Source organism: Mirounga angustirostris, unplaced genomic scaffold, assembly GCF_029215605.1.
Source record: "Mirounga angustirostris isolate CCGP_5_RB_7025 unplaced genomic scaffold, mMirAng1.0.hap1 SCAF_13, whole genome shotgun sequence".
In the NCBI taxonomy this organism is placed as follows: Eukaryota; Metazoa; Chordata; class Mammalia; order Carnivora; family Phocidae; genus Mirounga; species Mirounga angustirostris.
The window spans coordinates 106,376,931-106,395,304 of record NW_026991721.1 but is presented as its reverse complement, the minus strand read 5'-3'; the positions used below and the strand labels follow the sequence as shown (position 1 = coordinate 106,395,304).

Genomic DNA, 18,374 nt, shown 5'->3' with positions numbered 1-18,374 from the left:
TGTGCCCACCCAGGTGCCCGCTGTTTGCTTAACGGTTTCTTGAACAACCACTAAAATCTGTGTGTACTTTGAGCACCAAACTGAAAGCCAGTATCTTAGATTTGAGTTCTGAAGTTCTTCAACTTCTTTTTTCAATGAAGTAAAATAAAAATTATTTGAACCAGATTATTTACTGAATAAAGATTGAGAGTGGGCCCTCAATTTGCATGAAAATCGAGAGAACAGGAAAATGTGAAAACTTTACAAAGGAGCCAAGGGACTCCTGGTTATACGCTAAATGTACAGCACTTATATAAATACATCCAAGTCTTAGTGGAACATTCACAAGGTTAACAGCTGATCCAGCAACTTGATGTATCAGAAAAGGTCTCTTAAGTTATAGAAATGAATTGAATTGAAACCCCAGATACCCAAATGTTACATCATGGTGTTTCTTTTTTTTTTTTAAGATTTTATTTATTTATTTATTTGTCAGAGAGAGAGAAAGAGAGAGCACAAGCAGGGGAGCAGCAGAGGCAGAGGGAGAAGCAGGCTCCCCACTGAGCAAGGAGCCCGATATGGGACTTAATCCTAGGACCCTGGGATCATGACCTGAGCCGAAGGTTAACTGAACCCAGGCATACTTATCATGGTGTTTCTTATACCTGCAAGAAGATTTCAGCCAGTCACACCGTCAGAACAAGCCTTCCAGGTTGGTCAGTTTACTCAGGTGATCAAATTATAGTTCCTGGGCGAGCGTAGAATTAGAATTGGATGTTCTTCCTTCATGGAACTTTTTTTTTTTTTTTAAGATTTTATTTATTTGAGAGAGAGAGAATGAGAGAGCACATGAGAGGGGGGAGGGTCAGAGGGCAAAGCAGACCCCCCGCTGAGCAGGGAGCCCGATGCGGGACTCGATCCTGGGACTCCAGGATCATGACCTGAGCCGAAGGCAGTCGCTTAACCAACTGAGCCACCCAGGCGCCCCCCTCATGGAACTTTTTAATAAAATCTACTACTTACGGGGCGTCTGGGTGGCTCAGTCGCTAAGCGTCTGCCTTCGGCTCAGGTCATGATCTCAGGGTCCTGGGATCAAGCCCCGCATCAAGCTCCCTGCTGGGGGGCGGGGGGTGGGGAGTCTGCTTCTCCCTCTGCTCCCTGTTCATGCTCTCCCTTGCTATCTCTCACTCTCAAATGAATAAAATCTTTAAAAAAAATCTACCACTTACTAATTATCTCCTGTATAGGATCGTAGTTTTATATACGTATCTTATTTTATCCAGTATTTACAGTTGAGACAATTAAGATTAACTTAGCCAAGGTTACCTGGCTAACAAGTAAAAGCACTAGGATTTGAACTGGTTTGCGAAGTTGGAAATCTTTCCCCTATATTTTAAAGTCTACTCTATCCTAGTCTTGTCCATTTGAATATAGATGCTGGTCCCTTAGTTGTTACTTTTTCCAGAACTTATATCTCTTAGAGCATATTGTCTACAAAAGATCAATAACATCCATTTTCTGTTAATTGGTACCTTCTGCTATAATTACGTTGCTCAGACTCTATCCCCAATTTCAGAGGCATAATAAGAACAGAAGAAACACTGCCAGGTTTTATTATTTAATTATGCCTCATAATTTCCTAAAACCCAGATATTGTAGAATATGGGTATAAATGTTATTAGGATAATTAATTTTTTTCCAAGAGCCTATTACTGCTTCAACAAAGCAAAATCTAATTTCTTTGTATCACAATGAACTCCTCCTAAGATAGATACTTCTAGATTATCCAATATTCTAGGCTTCTTAATAAATCAGCAATTAAAAGTAGTAACCAAAATCAGAAAACATCAACATTTTAGAGAACTAAAGATTTCTTAAACTAGCTGTATCAGCCAAGGAGAAATGGGACCTTTCACCATATGTGGTAACTGTAAGAATACGGAATTCAAACAGTCATGCTTTCCTTCATAAACAGAAAAAGTATTTTTTTAATGCAAGTTTGTATCCTTTAAAAAGGTAAATTAGAGGGGCGCCTGGGTGGCTCAGTTGGTTGGGCGACTGCCTTCGGCTCAGGTCATGATCCTGGAGTCCCGGGATCGAGCCCCGCGTCGGGCTCCCTGCTCGGCGGGGAGTCTGCTTCTCCCTCTGACCCTCCCCCCCTCATGTGCTCTCTCTCATTCTCTCTCTCTCTCAAATAAATCAATAAAATCTTTAAAAAATAAAATAAAATAAATAAAAAGGTGGATTAGAAAAAGTCACCGGAGTTTGGAGTAGGATTCAGTCATGCCAGAGGAGGGATCAAAATGAAGCTAGGCAAGAGTCTCGAGAAGCGTTTTTTTCCTCTTTATGTATTTGCCTCGTTGTCCCTGCAGCAACTAGGAGCAGACAAGAAGGACGGGGGCTGTGCACGTGTTCACTGCAAGGGGACCTGGTGCCCCTGGGTTTTGAAGTTGCTTCGTCTGCACTTCGTAGCCCACGTGGAAGCTGCAAGCTCGTCACAGCTCCACTAGGCGCCGAGGGCCAGTGGTGATTTTCCAGACCCTTAACTTGTTTCCACACATGGGTCGAGAGGACTCTCCGGTTGTGAGGGAAAACAGGAAAGAAATTAAACTGCCACCGCAAAGAACAAAAAAGCCAGAGTAACAAATTCAGGTAGCCTGTTGTGTCCGTTTCATTTTAGTTCTTTTTATGGGATCATGGTCCCCCGTCTTCTCACTTGGCTCGACTTTGTTTGCTTCAGCGGGCTGGGCGAACAGCTTCCTGAAGCTGAAGGAGTGACCGCCTGGGTGGTCATCCCTGCTGCAGACTCCGCGCTGGGGGTCCCCGGTGGGGTGGGCCCGGGCTCGCCGCACCGACGCCCCCGGGAGGACAGCAGACGCCCCAGCGGGCGAAGCGGGGCGTCCCCCGCCAGGAGCTCGGGGCCGGGCGGGCCCTGGTGGGGCGGCAGGCCGGCCGTGTGGAGCCCAAGCGCCCTCCGGCTGGGGCCGCGCCGGGGCCACCCTGCTGGGCCGGGGCCGGGCTGCCCGACCGCGCTCCGCCGGCCCGAGGGGCAGGGGGCCGCCCTGGCTCGGAGCTGCCCCGGCAGCCTGCCGCTGGCACGGGGCTCTGGGGCTGGGTCGTTGGTATTCCAGCTGCGCTTCTGAACTGCGCGTTTTTTCCCTGTGCCCGAGGGCATCTGGGGCCAGAGCCAGGGCTGGGCGAGGCGGCCGGCCGGCCGAGGCGCGCGGGCCCGCTCCCGTCCGCACCATGCGCTCGCCAGGCGGAGGCCAGTGTCAACAGTGGCGCTCGCCAGCCCCGGCGCTGGCCCGGCTCCAGCAGCTGCCCCGCCGCTTGGCAGGGCTCCGGGGCTGAGGCCTCTGCGGGCCGGCGGCTCCTTCGCACCGGCTTCCTCCGGCGCCCCCCGCGCGGACGCCGGGCCTGCGGCGGGGGCTGCCCGGGGCCAGCGCCCCCTCCGTCGCCGCTCTGCCTGCGGCCCCCCGGGCCTCGGCCCCCCTTGGGGAGCGGCGGCTCCCCGGCGCGAGAGGCGGGAGCGGGCGCTTCCGGCGGCGCCATCTTGCCCCGGAAGCCCGCGCGGGCGCCTCGAGGAAGGGCGCGTGCGGCGCCGCCGTCCGGGCCGGGCTGTGGGAGTGGATGCCGGGCGTCCTCACGCGCCTCACTGCTCCCCCTACGTTCCGCTCCTGAGGGGCCGTGAGGGGCCGACGAGGCAGACTTCGCTTGGCCGCAGACGGCGGGTGCGGACGTGGGCGGTCAGAGCGCGCTAAGACGCGGTTTCTCTCTCTCTCCCGCAGTCTGTTCGCAGTACTCCCGAGGAGTGTTTGCCATCTTCGGGCTCTACGACAAGCGGTCCGTGCACACCCTGACCTCGTTCTGCAGCGCCCTGCACATCTCCCTCGTCACGCCCAGCTTCCCCACCGAGGGGGAGAGCCAGTTCGTGCTGCAGCTGCGGCCGTCCCTGCGCGGAGCGCTGCTGAGCCTGCTGGACCACTACGAGTGGAGCGGCTTCGTCTTCCTGTACGACACGGACCGCGGTAGGTGGCGCGCGCGCAGCGCGAGGGCGGCCCGTGGGGGGGCCCGCGGCCCGTGGGGGGGCCCGCGGCCCGTGGGGGGGCCCGCGGCCCGTGGGGGGGGCGGCCGCCGCGGGCCCTGCTGTGCCTGGAGTCGAGGGCCGTGCGCGTTGCTCGTAGCTTTATGTCGACCCTGGGCGGAACTTTGTGATTAAACAAGCGTCAGCCGCGCGGGGTTGTTCACGGACAAGCCGTGCTCCGTTCGTAGCCGGGAGCAAATAGTCCTGTGAAGGTGACGTGTGACGTCTCAGGCACAACCGGGAAGTAAGTCTTTCACCCCAAGTGCGGATGACTTAATGTCGTGGGAGGTCTGCACAAGGTAGAGGTTGATTTTTTTTTTTAAAGATTTTTTTTATTTGACAGAGAGAGAGAGAGCACAAGTAGGCAGAGCGGCAGGCACAGGGAGAGGGAGAAGCAGGCTCCCCGCCGAGCAGGGAGCCCGACGCGGGGTTCGGTCCCAGGACCCCGGGATCGTGACCTGAGCCGAAGGCAGCCGCCCAACGACTGAGCCACCCAGGCGCCCCAGTAGAGGTTGATTTTTATGTCTGCATCTGTGTATCTCTGATTTAGAAAAAGAAAGAAAAAGTCACAGGTTGAACCATAGCACCGCGTTTGAAATGTGGAAGTTTTTTTCCTTAACTCAGTGAGCCGACACACAGGGCATCGTTAGTTTCAGATGTCGTGTTTGAAAGGTAAACGCCGAGTGCTTGAAACATCCCGTCAGTGCAGAACGGATCTGGTGCGAAGGCTTTTGCCTCCGGCTGCCTTTCCCTTGGTCTGTAAGGCGGTGAAGAGTAACGAGCGATACTGTACAACTCATGCTTTGGGAAGACAAGGTGAAGAATGCTAGATTATTAACAGTCCCTTTGTTTGTGTGCGTGTTTGAGATACTTCTCAGTGTGAGACATAATTAAGAAGTTCCCGTAATCTTTCTTTAGTTCTTTCTTTAAAATTTAGTGACTAGAATCGCAGCAACATGCAATAGTCCAAAATAAACAGCAAGAAACTCCCTGACCAGAAGTTGGGATAGAAGTTGAAACTGGCAACATTTTAAGAATATCCTTGAATACAATTCTGTCTGTAGAATGGGTAAGATAATAAACATAAGACAGTAAACAAGCAAGATAAATCTTTTGAAGACATGATTACCTTCCAAAGTCCAAAGCATAATTTCCTATACTCACAGACGGTATAGGTCACATAAGATGTCACACCAGTGGTGGTCGTAGTCCATTGCTTACGTTAGCATTCTTGGCAAATGTCCCTTTCTGTAACACGTTCAGAAAATTTAACATCATCAGTGTATTTTTTGCATGGTTGCAGCATGCAGTAATTCTCATTTGGAAATATGGGAACCTACCCATATCTCATGGTAACATTCTCCAGTAGCTAATAATCCAAAGCATTCTGTGCATTTCTAACTTTTGGAAAAATCCTTAAGCAAGAGGACACTGAAAATTAAATCATAATACAACTGAAAACAACAATGAGATAGCACTACATATCCATTAGAATGGCCAAAATCCAGATGACTGACGGCACCAAATGCTGATGAGAATGTGGGGAACAGGAACTCTCGTTCACTGTTGGCAGGAATGCAAAATGGTGCAGCCGCTCTGGAAGACAATTCGGCAGTTTCTTACAAAACTACACTCTCACCATGTGATCCAGCAATCACACTCCTTGGTATTTTACTCATGGGAGTTGAAAACTTATGTCCACACAAAAAACCTGCACACAGATGTTTAGAGCAGCTTTATTCATAATTGCCTAAACTGGAAAGCAACCAAAATGCCTTTCAGTAGGTGAATGGATAAACTGTGGTTCATCCAAACAGTGGAATATTGTTCAGAGCTAAAAGGAAATGAGCTATCAGGGCATAAAAAAACATGGAGGGACCTTAAATAACATCTTCCTATTGACTGAAAGAAGCCGATCTGAAAAGGCTACATGCTGTATGATTCCAACTGTATGATACTCTGGGAAAGGCAAAACTATGGAGACAGTGAAAAGATTAGTTTTTGCCAGAGGCTAAGGGGAAGGAGGGATGAATAGATGAAGCACAGAGGATTTTCAGGCAGTCAAACTATTCACTATGATACTATAATGGTAGACACATCATTATACATTTGTTCAAATACATGGAATGTCCAAAACCAAGGGTGAAGCCTAGTGTAAACCATGGACTATAGGTGATAATAATGTGCCAATGTAGGTTTATCAGTTGTAAAATATGAATGTCAAATGCAAAAAAAAATTACACTTCAATAAAGTTAATGTGTTAAAAAATTGAATCATAATGTCAAGAAATATATACTGGGATCTGGATGATATGGTTCTTAATGACACAGCCCAGTTCACCACTTTGGGCAGAAGATGCTTATTTTATGACATCTTGATCTCACAGAAATATGGGTGGGTTGACTCTGTGCCTGAGTAAATAAGTCTCTGGCAAGGAGAAGGTTTTTAGGCATTCATGCCTTAGCCTCCCCACCAAACAGGGATTAAAAGTGGTGCTTTGCTTTGGTACTAGTTGGTACTTTCCAGGATCCTCACTCTTGCATAGCACATCAGATGCTCCAACCCTGAGCTACCTCCCATCACCTCTTTCCAGGGATCTCTCTAGTAGAGACATACATATTTCATCATTTAAAGTATCTTTTTCCTGGCTAAATTTCTGCCTCCAAAGGCTTAAACCCTTCATGGTACAAGCACTGTTTCTTCTAAAATGGCATCTTGTCATCTTTTTTTTTTTTTTTTTTTAAGATTTTTTATTTATTTATTTGAGAGAGAGAATGAGATAGAGAGCATGAGAGGGGGGAGGGTCAGAAGGAGAAGCAGACTCCCTGCCGAGCAGGGAGCCTGATGCGGGACTCGATCCAGGGACTCCAGGATCATGACCTGAGCCGAAGGCAGTCGCTTAACCAACTGAGCCACCCAGGCGCCCGCATCTTGTCATCTTTAACTTACTCATTGGCTTGCTGCACAAAGCCTGCTTTTTCCATATTGTTTCCCTGGAATGTAACTGTCCTGTTTTGTTGTGTTGTGTTTAAAAGATTTTTTAAGATTTTATTCATTGGGGAGGGGCAGAGGGAGAAGGAGAGCGAAAATCTCAAGCAGACTCCCTGCTGAGCTCAGACCCTGCTGCGGGCCTCGGTCTCATGACCCTGAGATCATGACCTGAGCCAAAATGAAGAGTCAGACATTTAACCAGCTGAGTCAGCCAAGTGCCTCATAACTGTCCAGTTTTTAACCAGTTAATGCAAGTCACTCTCTCGGATTTCCTAGTTCTCTTCAGTAGCTGCTGCAGGATGAACAGCTAGTCCTTTGTATGGCCTTCTATTATAGTAACCCAAGCCATCTTCAAAAGAGACAACTTTATACTAAGTGGTAATTGCATGAATGAAAAAAATAACATATCAGGAAGATGGCTATTTATTTTTTTTTTACCGAAGTGTATTTGATGTACAATGTTATATTAGTTTCAAGTGTACAGCGTAGTGATTCAACAGTTCTGTGCATTACTCAGTACTCACCACGATAAGCGTAGTCACCATCTGTCACTATATAGTGTTATTATAATGTTGACTCTGTTCCCTATGCTATACTTTTCATCACTGTGACTGACTTATTTTAGATATGGACGTGTGTGGCCTTTCCTGAATGTTGAGATGGTTTACCCTACCATGGCATGACAATGCTTCCCAATATTCTTGGTCTTAATTAAATACTCAAAAAAGACAGTAATAATTTTTTCTCCCTTTGAAACTGTTGTGCTTATTTGATAAGTTTAGGATCTCAAGACGAATTTATTTCCTCTTAGATACTGGGCTTAAGATTATGTATCACTGTCACCAACCGAGACATGAACCTCAGTTGTGAACATGTTTACTTTCTGTCATAAATACAGTTGGCTAAGAGTCATCCGTATTTTCACATCATGCAGACAAAAAGAGCACGTTTCAGCATTAAAGATAAGAATTTTTTTAATGTACAAAACCAACTGTAAAGAAATAAGACAATTTAGTACATTTTCGTACTTTTCTCTGAACTTCTGCTATCATAAACTGTTTATTTAAACATTTTTCATGTTATAAGTAACTACCTTAATATGACCCTGAATTTCTCCACAAACCTGAGTGGAACATGGCTTTCTGATGCATCAGAAATCCTTACTTTGGAATATGTTCTTTCACTGATCCACTCAGTTACTTCTGAAATTTTAATCCCTGTAGTGATATAATGATCTCATAAAATGCAAGAACTTCACTCTGTCATGAATTAAAGTAGTGTTTTCATGTTGAATCACGGTCAGTAAAAGGAATGATGCTTTCTTTCCTCTGTAAGACCTGTATTCAAGTTCTGTTCTGCTATTGAGTTGCTGCATAAACCTACCCATATTTTTGTCCACATCTGTTAGGGAGACAGAAATACAGACAGAGAAGGAGGAAAGTTAAACTGCATAGTCCTTAAGGCCCATTAATCCTTCTATAAGGTTTCTTTATATTTTATATTCTCAGTAGTCTATTCCTAACCTGGAAACAGTGGGCAGAAAGAGAAAGATAATAGGCGGCATCGGCGATTTCTTTACGAGGTGACTCCCTACTTCTTTTCGTTTGACTGCCTCTCAAAGAAGAAAACAGAAGTGTTCATTCATTTATTCATTTAATTTATCCATTTGTCATTCAATAAAAGTTTATTGTTCAATTTGTCTGTATTGGGCACTTGATAGGTATTAAGAATGCAGTGATGAGCAGGACAGTACTAAAAGTAAGTTAACTCCCTTGCTATGGCTTCATTCAGAAACAGTACACAAGATTCCACCTGACAGCCAGGAGCTTGCCTTTGATACATAGCTTGTTGTTTTTACAATTTTAATTTGGAAGAAAATTTCAGTAAGATTTTTGGGCTGATAAATTTAAGGCTATTGAGTACTTGAAATGTGACTTACGAACCTGAGGATCTGAATTTTAAATTTAAATTTTAATTGGTTAATTTAAGTAGCCGCATTTGCCTAATGGCTACCGTATGGGACAACACAGTGTATCTAAACAACAAGCTCATTTGGAATAACAGATTGCACTTTGAGTGAAACGTCTAAATCTTTTCTCAGCTCATGTAGGAAAGGAGCTTAGAAAACACCAGGTACAGATCCTTTTCACATTGCATTGTGTGTACATTTACATATCTTTTCTTCCCCCAGAAATAGGTCTTTCGCCAGTAATTATTATATCTTACTACATTTATGCCTTTTGTATGTAGCATGGTAACCCCTGATAAGCATACTATAAACATGAAATGGACTAATGAATTAATCAAGTGAAGTCCTTGACAATTGGTATCAAATAATTTTAGTGCTCTAATAACTAATCATGTAATTCATATTTTATTAATAATAACATGTTTTGTTTTGTTTTCGATGATACCATATTTTAGTGTCTCAGAGAATTCATAGACTCTGAGTCAAAATGCAAAATTCTCCTAAAGGGATGGTCCTTGAATTAAATGCAGTTTTCTTACCATGAAAAAATGTGGAGAAGCCTGAAAAATAGCGTTCTTAATTTAGGTATAATTAAGCTAAATATTTATAGCATTTTAAAATAATCTATTTTTTTGGTAATATAAAACCTTGAAAATCTTTTCAAATCTACTTAAAGGGAAGTCATTTTCCTTGAGTGAAAAAGACGTTAAGTAATATAAGCAGTGGTTATTTTCCCATTTGAAATAGATCTTTTCAAAGGAAAACATTTTTTACTTGTGTCTATTGCCCAGGATTGTACATATTTATGATGCATTTTTGGCCATTCCCAACACCACTGGTCACAAGGTGAATTTATGATCAAGGGAGAGTTGAGGAGACATAAACCTAACATTTCTACAAATGAAATGGTCACTGTCGGTGTTTCCGAAGAGCTGGTGTGAAGGCCAGCAGTTCGGTCTCACAGCCAGAGTAAGCAGCGACTGGCGCTGACTGTGTTTTACTTCCTCCCACTTCTCTTCAATGCTTAATGGTCAGTGTTTTATCACATCAGTGCTTTCCAGCCTAGCAGTGTCATTTCACAGGTTGCTGAATATCTTGTATTCAATATCCAAATTAATATTATAACACTGTGTAAATTGTCCCTAGGAGAGATACATTTGGCAAGGCGTAGAGTAGAAAACTTAACTTTGGTTTGTTTTGGCTTATTTCCTTTGGCCTGTTTTTTTTTTTAGCTTGTTTTTTTCTTCTTACAAAAATATATTCTACACATAGCATGACATGTTTTGAAAAACCTAGGCAACAGCACCGTGGGCTGGCATAATGTTCGTGTGGTGCTCCCTGTGCTGAAGCCGGAGCAGAGGGGGAAGGCGGATGGAAAGACAGCTTTTTGTGGGGAGGGCAGGGATCTTGCTGTTTCATTTCTACTTTTTCAGTTTTGCTACATACATGACTTTTCTTTATAAATGGCCTTAAATCCTTTTGCAAAAAGTCAAGATCTAAGTAACAGAGATAGGAACAAATGAAGAGGCAGTGATACCTCTCTTACTTCCCAGTAAATAAGCCTGTATGAAATGCTCCAGAGAACTCTCTTGTCTTCCCATTGGGTTCTCAACTCCACTTCTGTATTTCTTCTCATATTGTTGTTCTTTTTCTCTTTGCCTCCTTCTCTTCCTGCCCTCGGAACCTACTGGATAGGCAGCACGATTCCAGGGAACTGGGAGCCTCAGCCCTCTGTCAGTCATTACCAGTGATGGACTTCTGGTAAACTCACGGCCAGAAATAACGGTAGGGAGATGACAGAGCAGATACCTCCAAGGAATATGGCATAATGACTTCAGTTCACACCAAAATAACATCACTGGTTCTGCTCCCTCTTTGAAATTCCTTCCAGAGAGGTGTGAGTTGGGGAAGATTTTCAGGGGTGACTGGACACCTGTCAGCCGGGCTCGGCGCCACTCAGAAGAATGATCGTGTGAAGTGGTGCTTACAAGCACCCATGTCCAGTCTCCAGCTCCCATACGTGCTAATGTTACAGCCGCACAGTCTGCCATTAATTGTGCCACTTAAAATGCTTATGGTCCATTTTTCTTATTAAAAACAAAATTAGAAACACAATAGCAAAACAGAGATAATTGATGTATGAATTCAGGAGAAGTAAGAATCTTTCAGATTCTAACCTGGTATTATCCAAGAAGGGATAAAAAAAATTATGTCTTTAATTCTTGGTAAATTAAGCCCCATATTCCATTTATTTCCTAACCCTGGGGGGGGGGGGGGGGGGAAGGGGGGAACCTTTAAGTCTAAAACCCACACGAGGATGAAGAGGAATGCCCTTTCTTATAAACATCCCGTGACAAACCTCAGGCAATTATCTGTGTTTATAGTGAATTCATTAGGATTTAGAGTATTTTTATAGCTCATCCCAGTACTTTTGGTTACTGATTTTCATTACATTTATAGTCAGGCTGACAATGCCAAATATTTACTTGTTGCCAGTTGCCAAGTGTGAGGATAACCCTTTTACCCAGGAGGAGAACAACACTTAATTGTATCTTTCAAGCATGTATCACTGCTTTCCTGCTGGAACTGGGCCAGTGGGAGAGGAAAGAAAAAAAACCTGTGTAAAAATAACAATGGAGCTTCCTGTGGAGATTCTGACTTGTAATTGAGGGAGAAAAAGTAATCAGAAGCAGGCAAAGCAGCCCCTGTTCCCTTCACAGCATCTTTTAGTATCAACCTCAATGTTTATTTTCTGCCCTCATTAACCCAGATTCCACAGGCTGTTTCCACCCTGGGTTGGGAAGGGGAGCAGTGGACTAAGGGGCAAGTGGATGGGAGGAAGGAGCACTAGTGGGTGTTCTCATAAAGAGGGTTCTGTGTCCAATCCCTTTTCCCTGGTGAGAGGAGACAGAGGGAGGCCCATGTCTGTTACCTCCCACTTTCCCTGGTTACAGAATGGAGGGGTTGAGGGCAAATGTTAGAAGTCCTATCCCAAAGGTATGCTAAAATCCAGCAAGGAGAATGAATCAGAACCACACGGCCAGACGAGGGGATTATCAAAGAACAATAAAGTAAAGCTACAAGTTGGGTATTCAGAGAAGGGGTCAGAGCAAGGAACAGGAAAGTAAGCAGTGTGTGAACAGGTTGGAGAAAGTCTGGAGATGAAGGACAGGAGCCTACAGCTGCTTTTGTGGGGCCAGCAGCCTTCCAAGCATTCATTTGAAAGGTTAAAGAGGCCTGAGCAGAAGGCAGGGAAAATAGACGTGCAGCCTTCCATGAATATTTGTGTCGGGTGGGTTCAGTTGTCAGCTGGGGGGCACTAGACAAATTGTTGACTGTCTGGATGTTCTTCCTTTCCCATTTGCTTCCCGTTGTTGGGGTTCCATCTGAACAGAAGAGCAGAGCAGATCTGGGTAAGACCTTTGGAGGCCCTAGTCACTGGAAAGGTGATTGTGCCCTCCCCCCCGCCATTGAAATTCAAAATTCAAACAAATTACAAACAATTATATGGGAGTCCATCACAGTTCTGTTTTTCCCCCCATGGTGACCATATTAAAGCTTTTATTGAAATATTAAATTTGTTTAGAAAATTTTGTCATGATAGAGGCCTGAGTGTAGACCCAACCTGTCAGTTGAGTTATTGAGTCATGCCTGAGGACTGTGGGGAAAGGACATGTTCCTTGAGGATCCTTAGATTGATGAAATGTGGATATAATATTTGAGCAATTTTCTTACCCCCCAAAAAAACAAATGGCAAGGATTTCTCACTGGCTCCATCTTTTCAGTGACCCACACCCTTTCTAAAGCAGTAAGCACATGACTTGTAATTTTCTGACAACTTCTTTATTTAAAAAGTTGCTTATCTGAAGATCTGGGGGAAGATCTTTCTTCTTGAGCTCTGACTGAACACACTGCCTCAAGATAACATATATCGTCCCTACAGACTGTTCCTTCTCTTAGGAAAATGGAACACACGTGTATATAGAGACAGTGCACAATCACGGTTGAATCCTTGTCGGGCACAACTTCTGCCAGAGGTCGGGTTCGCTCAGGTGGCACATTTTGTAGTTTATCACCACATCATAGCACGTGGTCATCAGGGCTACGGAAAGCAGAGTTACCGTTCGCTGCTATGGAAGACGGTCCTTGGCAAGAGCTGTGGCGGCTCGGCCAGTGCTCTGCCCGTCCAGGCAGGAGCAGTTCGGCATGATTTCGGTCCTGTAACGCAGATGCTGTCCCCAGAGCACAGTGCAGCACGGTGTGCAGTGACCTGGATGCAGAGCCCAGCTGTACCGCTGACCACACATTTGACCTTGCAGAGGTTTCCTAAAATCGTTGGACGTCTGCCCTCTAGCAGGTCACTGTGCGTTGTATGTAAAGTGCACACACAGCTCCTGGCACGTGACAAACTGTATGTCACAGCTGCTGTGTTACCCGTTATTACTCCTGCCGGCAGCATTGTTGGTGTCCTGACACCATACCAATTTATGCTTAAACTCCCACTTACATTGCAATATTATGAGTCACGAATCAAAGACAGTTGGTTAATATTTTATATTATGAGACATACACCTTTTTAACACAGGAACATGTCTGTGTATAAATGCTAAATTGGGGCACCTGGGTGGCTCAGATGGTTAAGCATCTGCCTTGGCAGGTCATGATCCCAGGGTCCTGGGATCGAGCCCCACATCGGGCTCCCTGCACCGTGGGAAGCCTGCTTCTCCCTCTCCCACTCCCCTTGCTTGTGTTCCCTCTCTCGCTGTGTCTCTCTCTGTCAAATAAATAAATAAAATCTTTAAAAAAAGAAAAAAATAATAATAAATGCTAAATTGATGGAGACACAAACAAGCATAAATTTGTGGTTTCTTGTTCATTTCTTTCATAGACTTCCCTTACTCTAACTTCTCTTTTTTTTTTTTTTTTTTTTTTTTAAGATTTTATTTATTTATTTGACAGAGACAGAGACAGCGAAAGCAGGAACACAAGCAGGGGGAATGGGAGAGGGAGAAGCAGGCTTCCCGCTGAGCCGGGAGCCCTATGTGGGACTCAATCCCAGGACCCTGGGATCATGACCTGAGCCGAAGGCAGTCGCTTAACCAACTGAGCCACCCAGGCGCCCTACTCTAACTTCTCTTAAAATGCCGGTGTTACCCCTAAGTTCTGTCCTCAGCCATGTTGCCTCTGCAGACTTGAATCCAAAGCTGCCTGTGGCTCATTCCTGATTAGAATGATCTCACATCTTGCATTACCCTTCATCTAATGTCCAGATTCCTTAAACGATCCTCCCCAACCCAGCTCTTGATTACTTCTCCCCTCTCGTTAGGTAGTCCACTTCTACTGAAACACCCAGCCCCGGTGGGAATGGCCTTTTCAAGATTCCGAGTGCCCTGGGTGCTTTCGGCTTGCTTGACACTCTGCACACGCCATTCCTCAGCCTCAAGCATTTAGTGCACACCTCTGTTTCCTCGTGTGACATCTGCCCTCGAGTGACAAACCCCCTTCCATGTGCTCCCACTGCATTTTGTGTTACTTATATCAAACACAGGATTCTGCTTTTTTAATTCTGTGCCTTTGTCCCCAGACTCTTTAAGGTCTGAAATAGCAGGGACTTGTCTTGCTTATTGGGATTCCCTGACCAGGAACTGGCCCTGCCATTTAGTCACACTCCGTAAAAATGAATGAATCTTAGGGCCTCATCTTCACTCTATTTAGATAGAGCTCAGTCCTCACCCTTGAATCAGACTCATTTTCATAGTAACCACTGGAAGTCCCACTGTATCTAAAATCTCAACATTCCAAGAGTCAGTCTATCACCTGCCCCCTGAAACTTGCTCCTTTTCATACATTTCTGTCTTAGAAGGTTTACTCTGCCTTGCCTGCTAGAAAAGGAAGAACCTTCCTTACTCCTTTTTCTCCCCTTGCAGTCCTAGCCAACCACTCATCAACTTTGCCAAATGTGTGCCTCAGAGAAATATGCCAAAAACATCCCCTTCTCCATGAAAGTGTGTGCAAGCCAGATTTGAGGAGGATAGCATGGGAGCCTCTGCTCAGACCTTCTTCATTCTCCTGCCTCAACCAGCTTTCTTCCTTGACTCCACTGGAAGCCTTTTGAATCCGTCTTCCATGTACTTGCCAGGGTGAATGATATGCAACGTAGACCTCACATATGTTACTTCCGTGCCTTAGAATCTTCAAAAGGATCCAGAAGTTGTACATTTTACTTACCAAATACTTATCAGGAAGACTTCTCTATGTATTTGGAAAGAGTAACGTCAGAAGGTACTTAAGTGATGTCATATTTCGAAGGAAAATGCCATGGAAACTGATTTCCATCTTGGATTGTGTATCAATAAGAAGAGTTTAGGCTTCAAATAATAACAAAAACAAAATAACAGTAATATACGTACATATGTATCAGATGAATGTATGTGTGTATATCAAGTACACATAATATGGAACTGTTATTATAACTGCTTTGGAAACTTCATTATCTTCCTGCAGTCAGACTTCTATGATTGTTGCTGCATCAGCCTTAACATCTGGCTTCACTTGAAGGTCCATGGTGGCTCCTGAAGCTCCAGTCATATCCACATTCCAGTCAACCGGAAGGGAAATAAAGGGGAAATAAAACCACACCACCTCCCTTTAACATACATGTTATTTTACACATGTAATTACGTGTGATCAGACATGTATTTTGTGACGAGGTTATATGGGCTTTCTGGAATATGCTGCAGAATATTACTTTTTTTTTTTCTGTTTTCTGGTTGAATCTATAGAATGGTAAAATTAGCTCTTCCTCAAAAGTTTGATAGAACATTCCTTAAAATATTTGGGCATGAAGTCTGGAGAACTTTTTTAAACTATGCTTCAATTTCTTTCCTGATTCAGGTTATTGAGATTTTTCATGTATCCTTGCGTTTCATTTGTTCAGATATATAACACGCATTGGTACAAGGAACTTAATGGGTTCTGGCAGGAAAAGTATTCTCTGTGATACCAGCCCTTTGGAACCTCTTAGAACTTTTTTCATGTTCCAGTACATGTTCAATTTTAATATTTCATGTAGTCTTTGCAAAAGTATTTACTTTTTCTTTTCTGGGGGGTGGGGGCACTGCAGCATTCTAAATAATCATTATATGTTGTCGTTTGAATCTTCTATGTCTTCACTGAATTTCTGATTGCTTGACCTAATTGAGAGATGTACATGGAAATCTCCCACTTTGGTCATAGATTTATCAATTTCTTATTGTATTTCTATAGATTTGTGCTTTATATGTGATACATTTTCATATACAATTCTTTAGACTTTTTAGTGTTTTTCTCATAAACTGAAACTTTTTATACTATATAATGAACCTCGCTCTCCTTAATGATGCTTTTTGTCTTGAGGTCTAGTTTTTCAACATTAATAGAGCTTCCCAAGCTTTCTCTTGGCTCATATTTGTCAGGTGTATCTTTTGCCATCTTTTTATTTTCAACTTTCCTGCATCCTTGCATTTTAGGCATATATTTTTGGCAGCATACCTGTCATTATGCATGGGGTAATTTTCTTGTGTGCTGCATATTTAATTCTCCCCAAACCCAAAACGTAAGTAGAATTATTATCTTATTTTATTCCCGAGACAGCTAAGACTTAGAGAATTGAATTAATTTACCCAAAGTCACCTAACAGCCAGTAACAGAGCTAGGACTCAGCTACTTCTGTTAGTGAACAAAGTCTTGCCTTTAGCCGCAGGGTTAGAGTGCACACCAGGAAAAGCTTACATTACATTCGTTATGAGGGAGGATGATCTCTACTAAGGGTCAGCGGACTTTTTGTAAAGAGCCAGAGAGAAGACATTTTAGGCTTTGCAGACCATATGGTTTCTGTCTCAACGCCTCAACTCTGATGTGGTAGTGAAAATAGCCATCGATAATACAGAAGTGAAGGAGCCTGCCTGTGTCCTAATGAAACTTTATTTATAGACACTGAAATTTGAATTTCACATCATTTTCATGTGTCACAAAATCCTATTTTTATTTCCTTTTCTCCTTCCAAACATTTAAAAATGTAAAAACCATTCATACCTTACAAGCTATACAAAGGCAGATGGTAGGCCAGATTTGGCCTGTGGGCTGTAGTTTGCAATATGTACACAGATTTTTTTTTTTTAAAAGATTTTTATTTATTTATTCATGAGAGACAGAGAGAGAGAGGCAGAGGGAGAAGCAGGCTCCCAAGGAGCAGGGAGCCCGATGTGGGACTCGATCCCAGGACCCTGGGATCATGACCTGAGCCGAAGGCAGACGCTAACCATCTGAGCCACCCAGGCATCCTATGTACACAGATTTATACATTTTTTTAAAAAGTGCAATTTTTAACATTGTATTGTTGTTTAATAGGGTTAACCTGGGTTAAGTTAAAAATGCATTAATGTATTAGAAGCAGTTCTCCATTTATGTGGGTAAGTGGAGTGTTACTGCACGTGTGGGAGCCTGCACGGCTTCCCAAGGTGGCCCTTACTCATGTTCCCTTGGGAAATATTATAATTTAAAGTCTGTAGGACACAAAGCAGACCTGCTTTGATAAATTTTTGTTTAAAATCAAAGTAATAATTTTTCTGACAATTATTTTCTACCTGATTTTGTCTCTAATTGGTTAATGGCTAGAATAACCTTCTCATCTATCACAACATTGGCCACATCCCCATCCCGTACTGCACTAGTTTGTTTTGGAAATATGTGTGCGCCCCAGGTATTTTTGTTTGCTTTGAGCACTTTTTACATCCTAGCTCTACCTGTATGCTATCTGCTAACAGACTGTAGAATAGCAAACAAAATGGCATAAAGAGAAGTATTTGGGATCACAGTGACTGGACCACTTGTTAAAACACATTTAGGGATCACGTTCCATCATGTGGTACAGAGGCATGGTACCATGCTATGTGGAGCCGGGGTAGAAATACAGATTAAAAGGAGGGCATGGGTAATGAAAGTAATAGGAGATTCTAATACTCTTTGGGGGAGAACAAAAAGAGTGTGAAGAAATAGGATTTTTTAGAGGAAATGAGTGAGAGAAGAGAGCACTCCAAGTACCGCTGGCAGCACAATCCAAGGATTGGAGGTGAAGAGTGCATGCAGTTTTTTGTTTTTTTTTTTTTAAAGATTTTATTTTTTTGACAGAGAGAGACACAGCGAGAGAGGGAACACAAGCAGGGGGAGTGGGAGAGGGAGAAGCAGGCTTCCCGCGGAGCAGGGAGCCCAATGCGGGGCTGGATCCCAGGACCCTGGGATCATGACCTGAGCCGAAGGCAGATGCTTAACGACTGAGCCACCCAGGTGCCCCAAGAGTGCATGCAGTTTTG

General features: G+C 44.0%; 1 protein-coding gene across 2 annotated transcripts in view; it reads left to right on the top strand.

The window, feature by feature from the left end:
• Positions 1–18,374, top strand: part of GRIA4 (glutamate ionotropic receptor AMPA type subunit 4) — a 366,854-nt gene that overhangs the window by 130,508 nt on the left and 217,972 nt on the right. For both annotated transcript variants that reach the window (XM_064577521.1, XM_064577520.1), the window contains exon 3: positions 3,768–4,007. In XM_064577521.1, the coding sequence (XP_064433591.1) occupies positions 3,768–4,007 (240 nt within the window). The remainder of the gene's footprint in view (positions 1–3,767; positions 4,008–18,374) is intronic.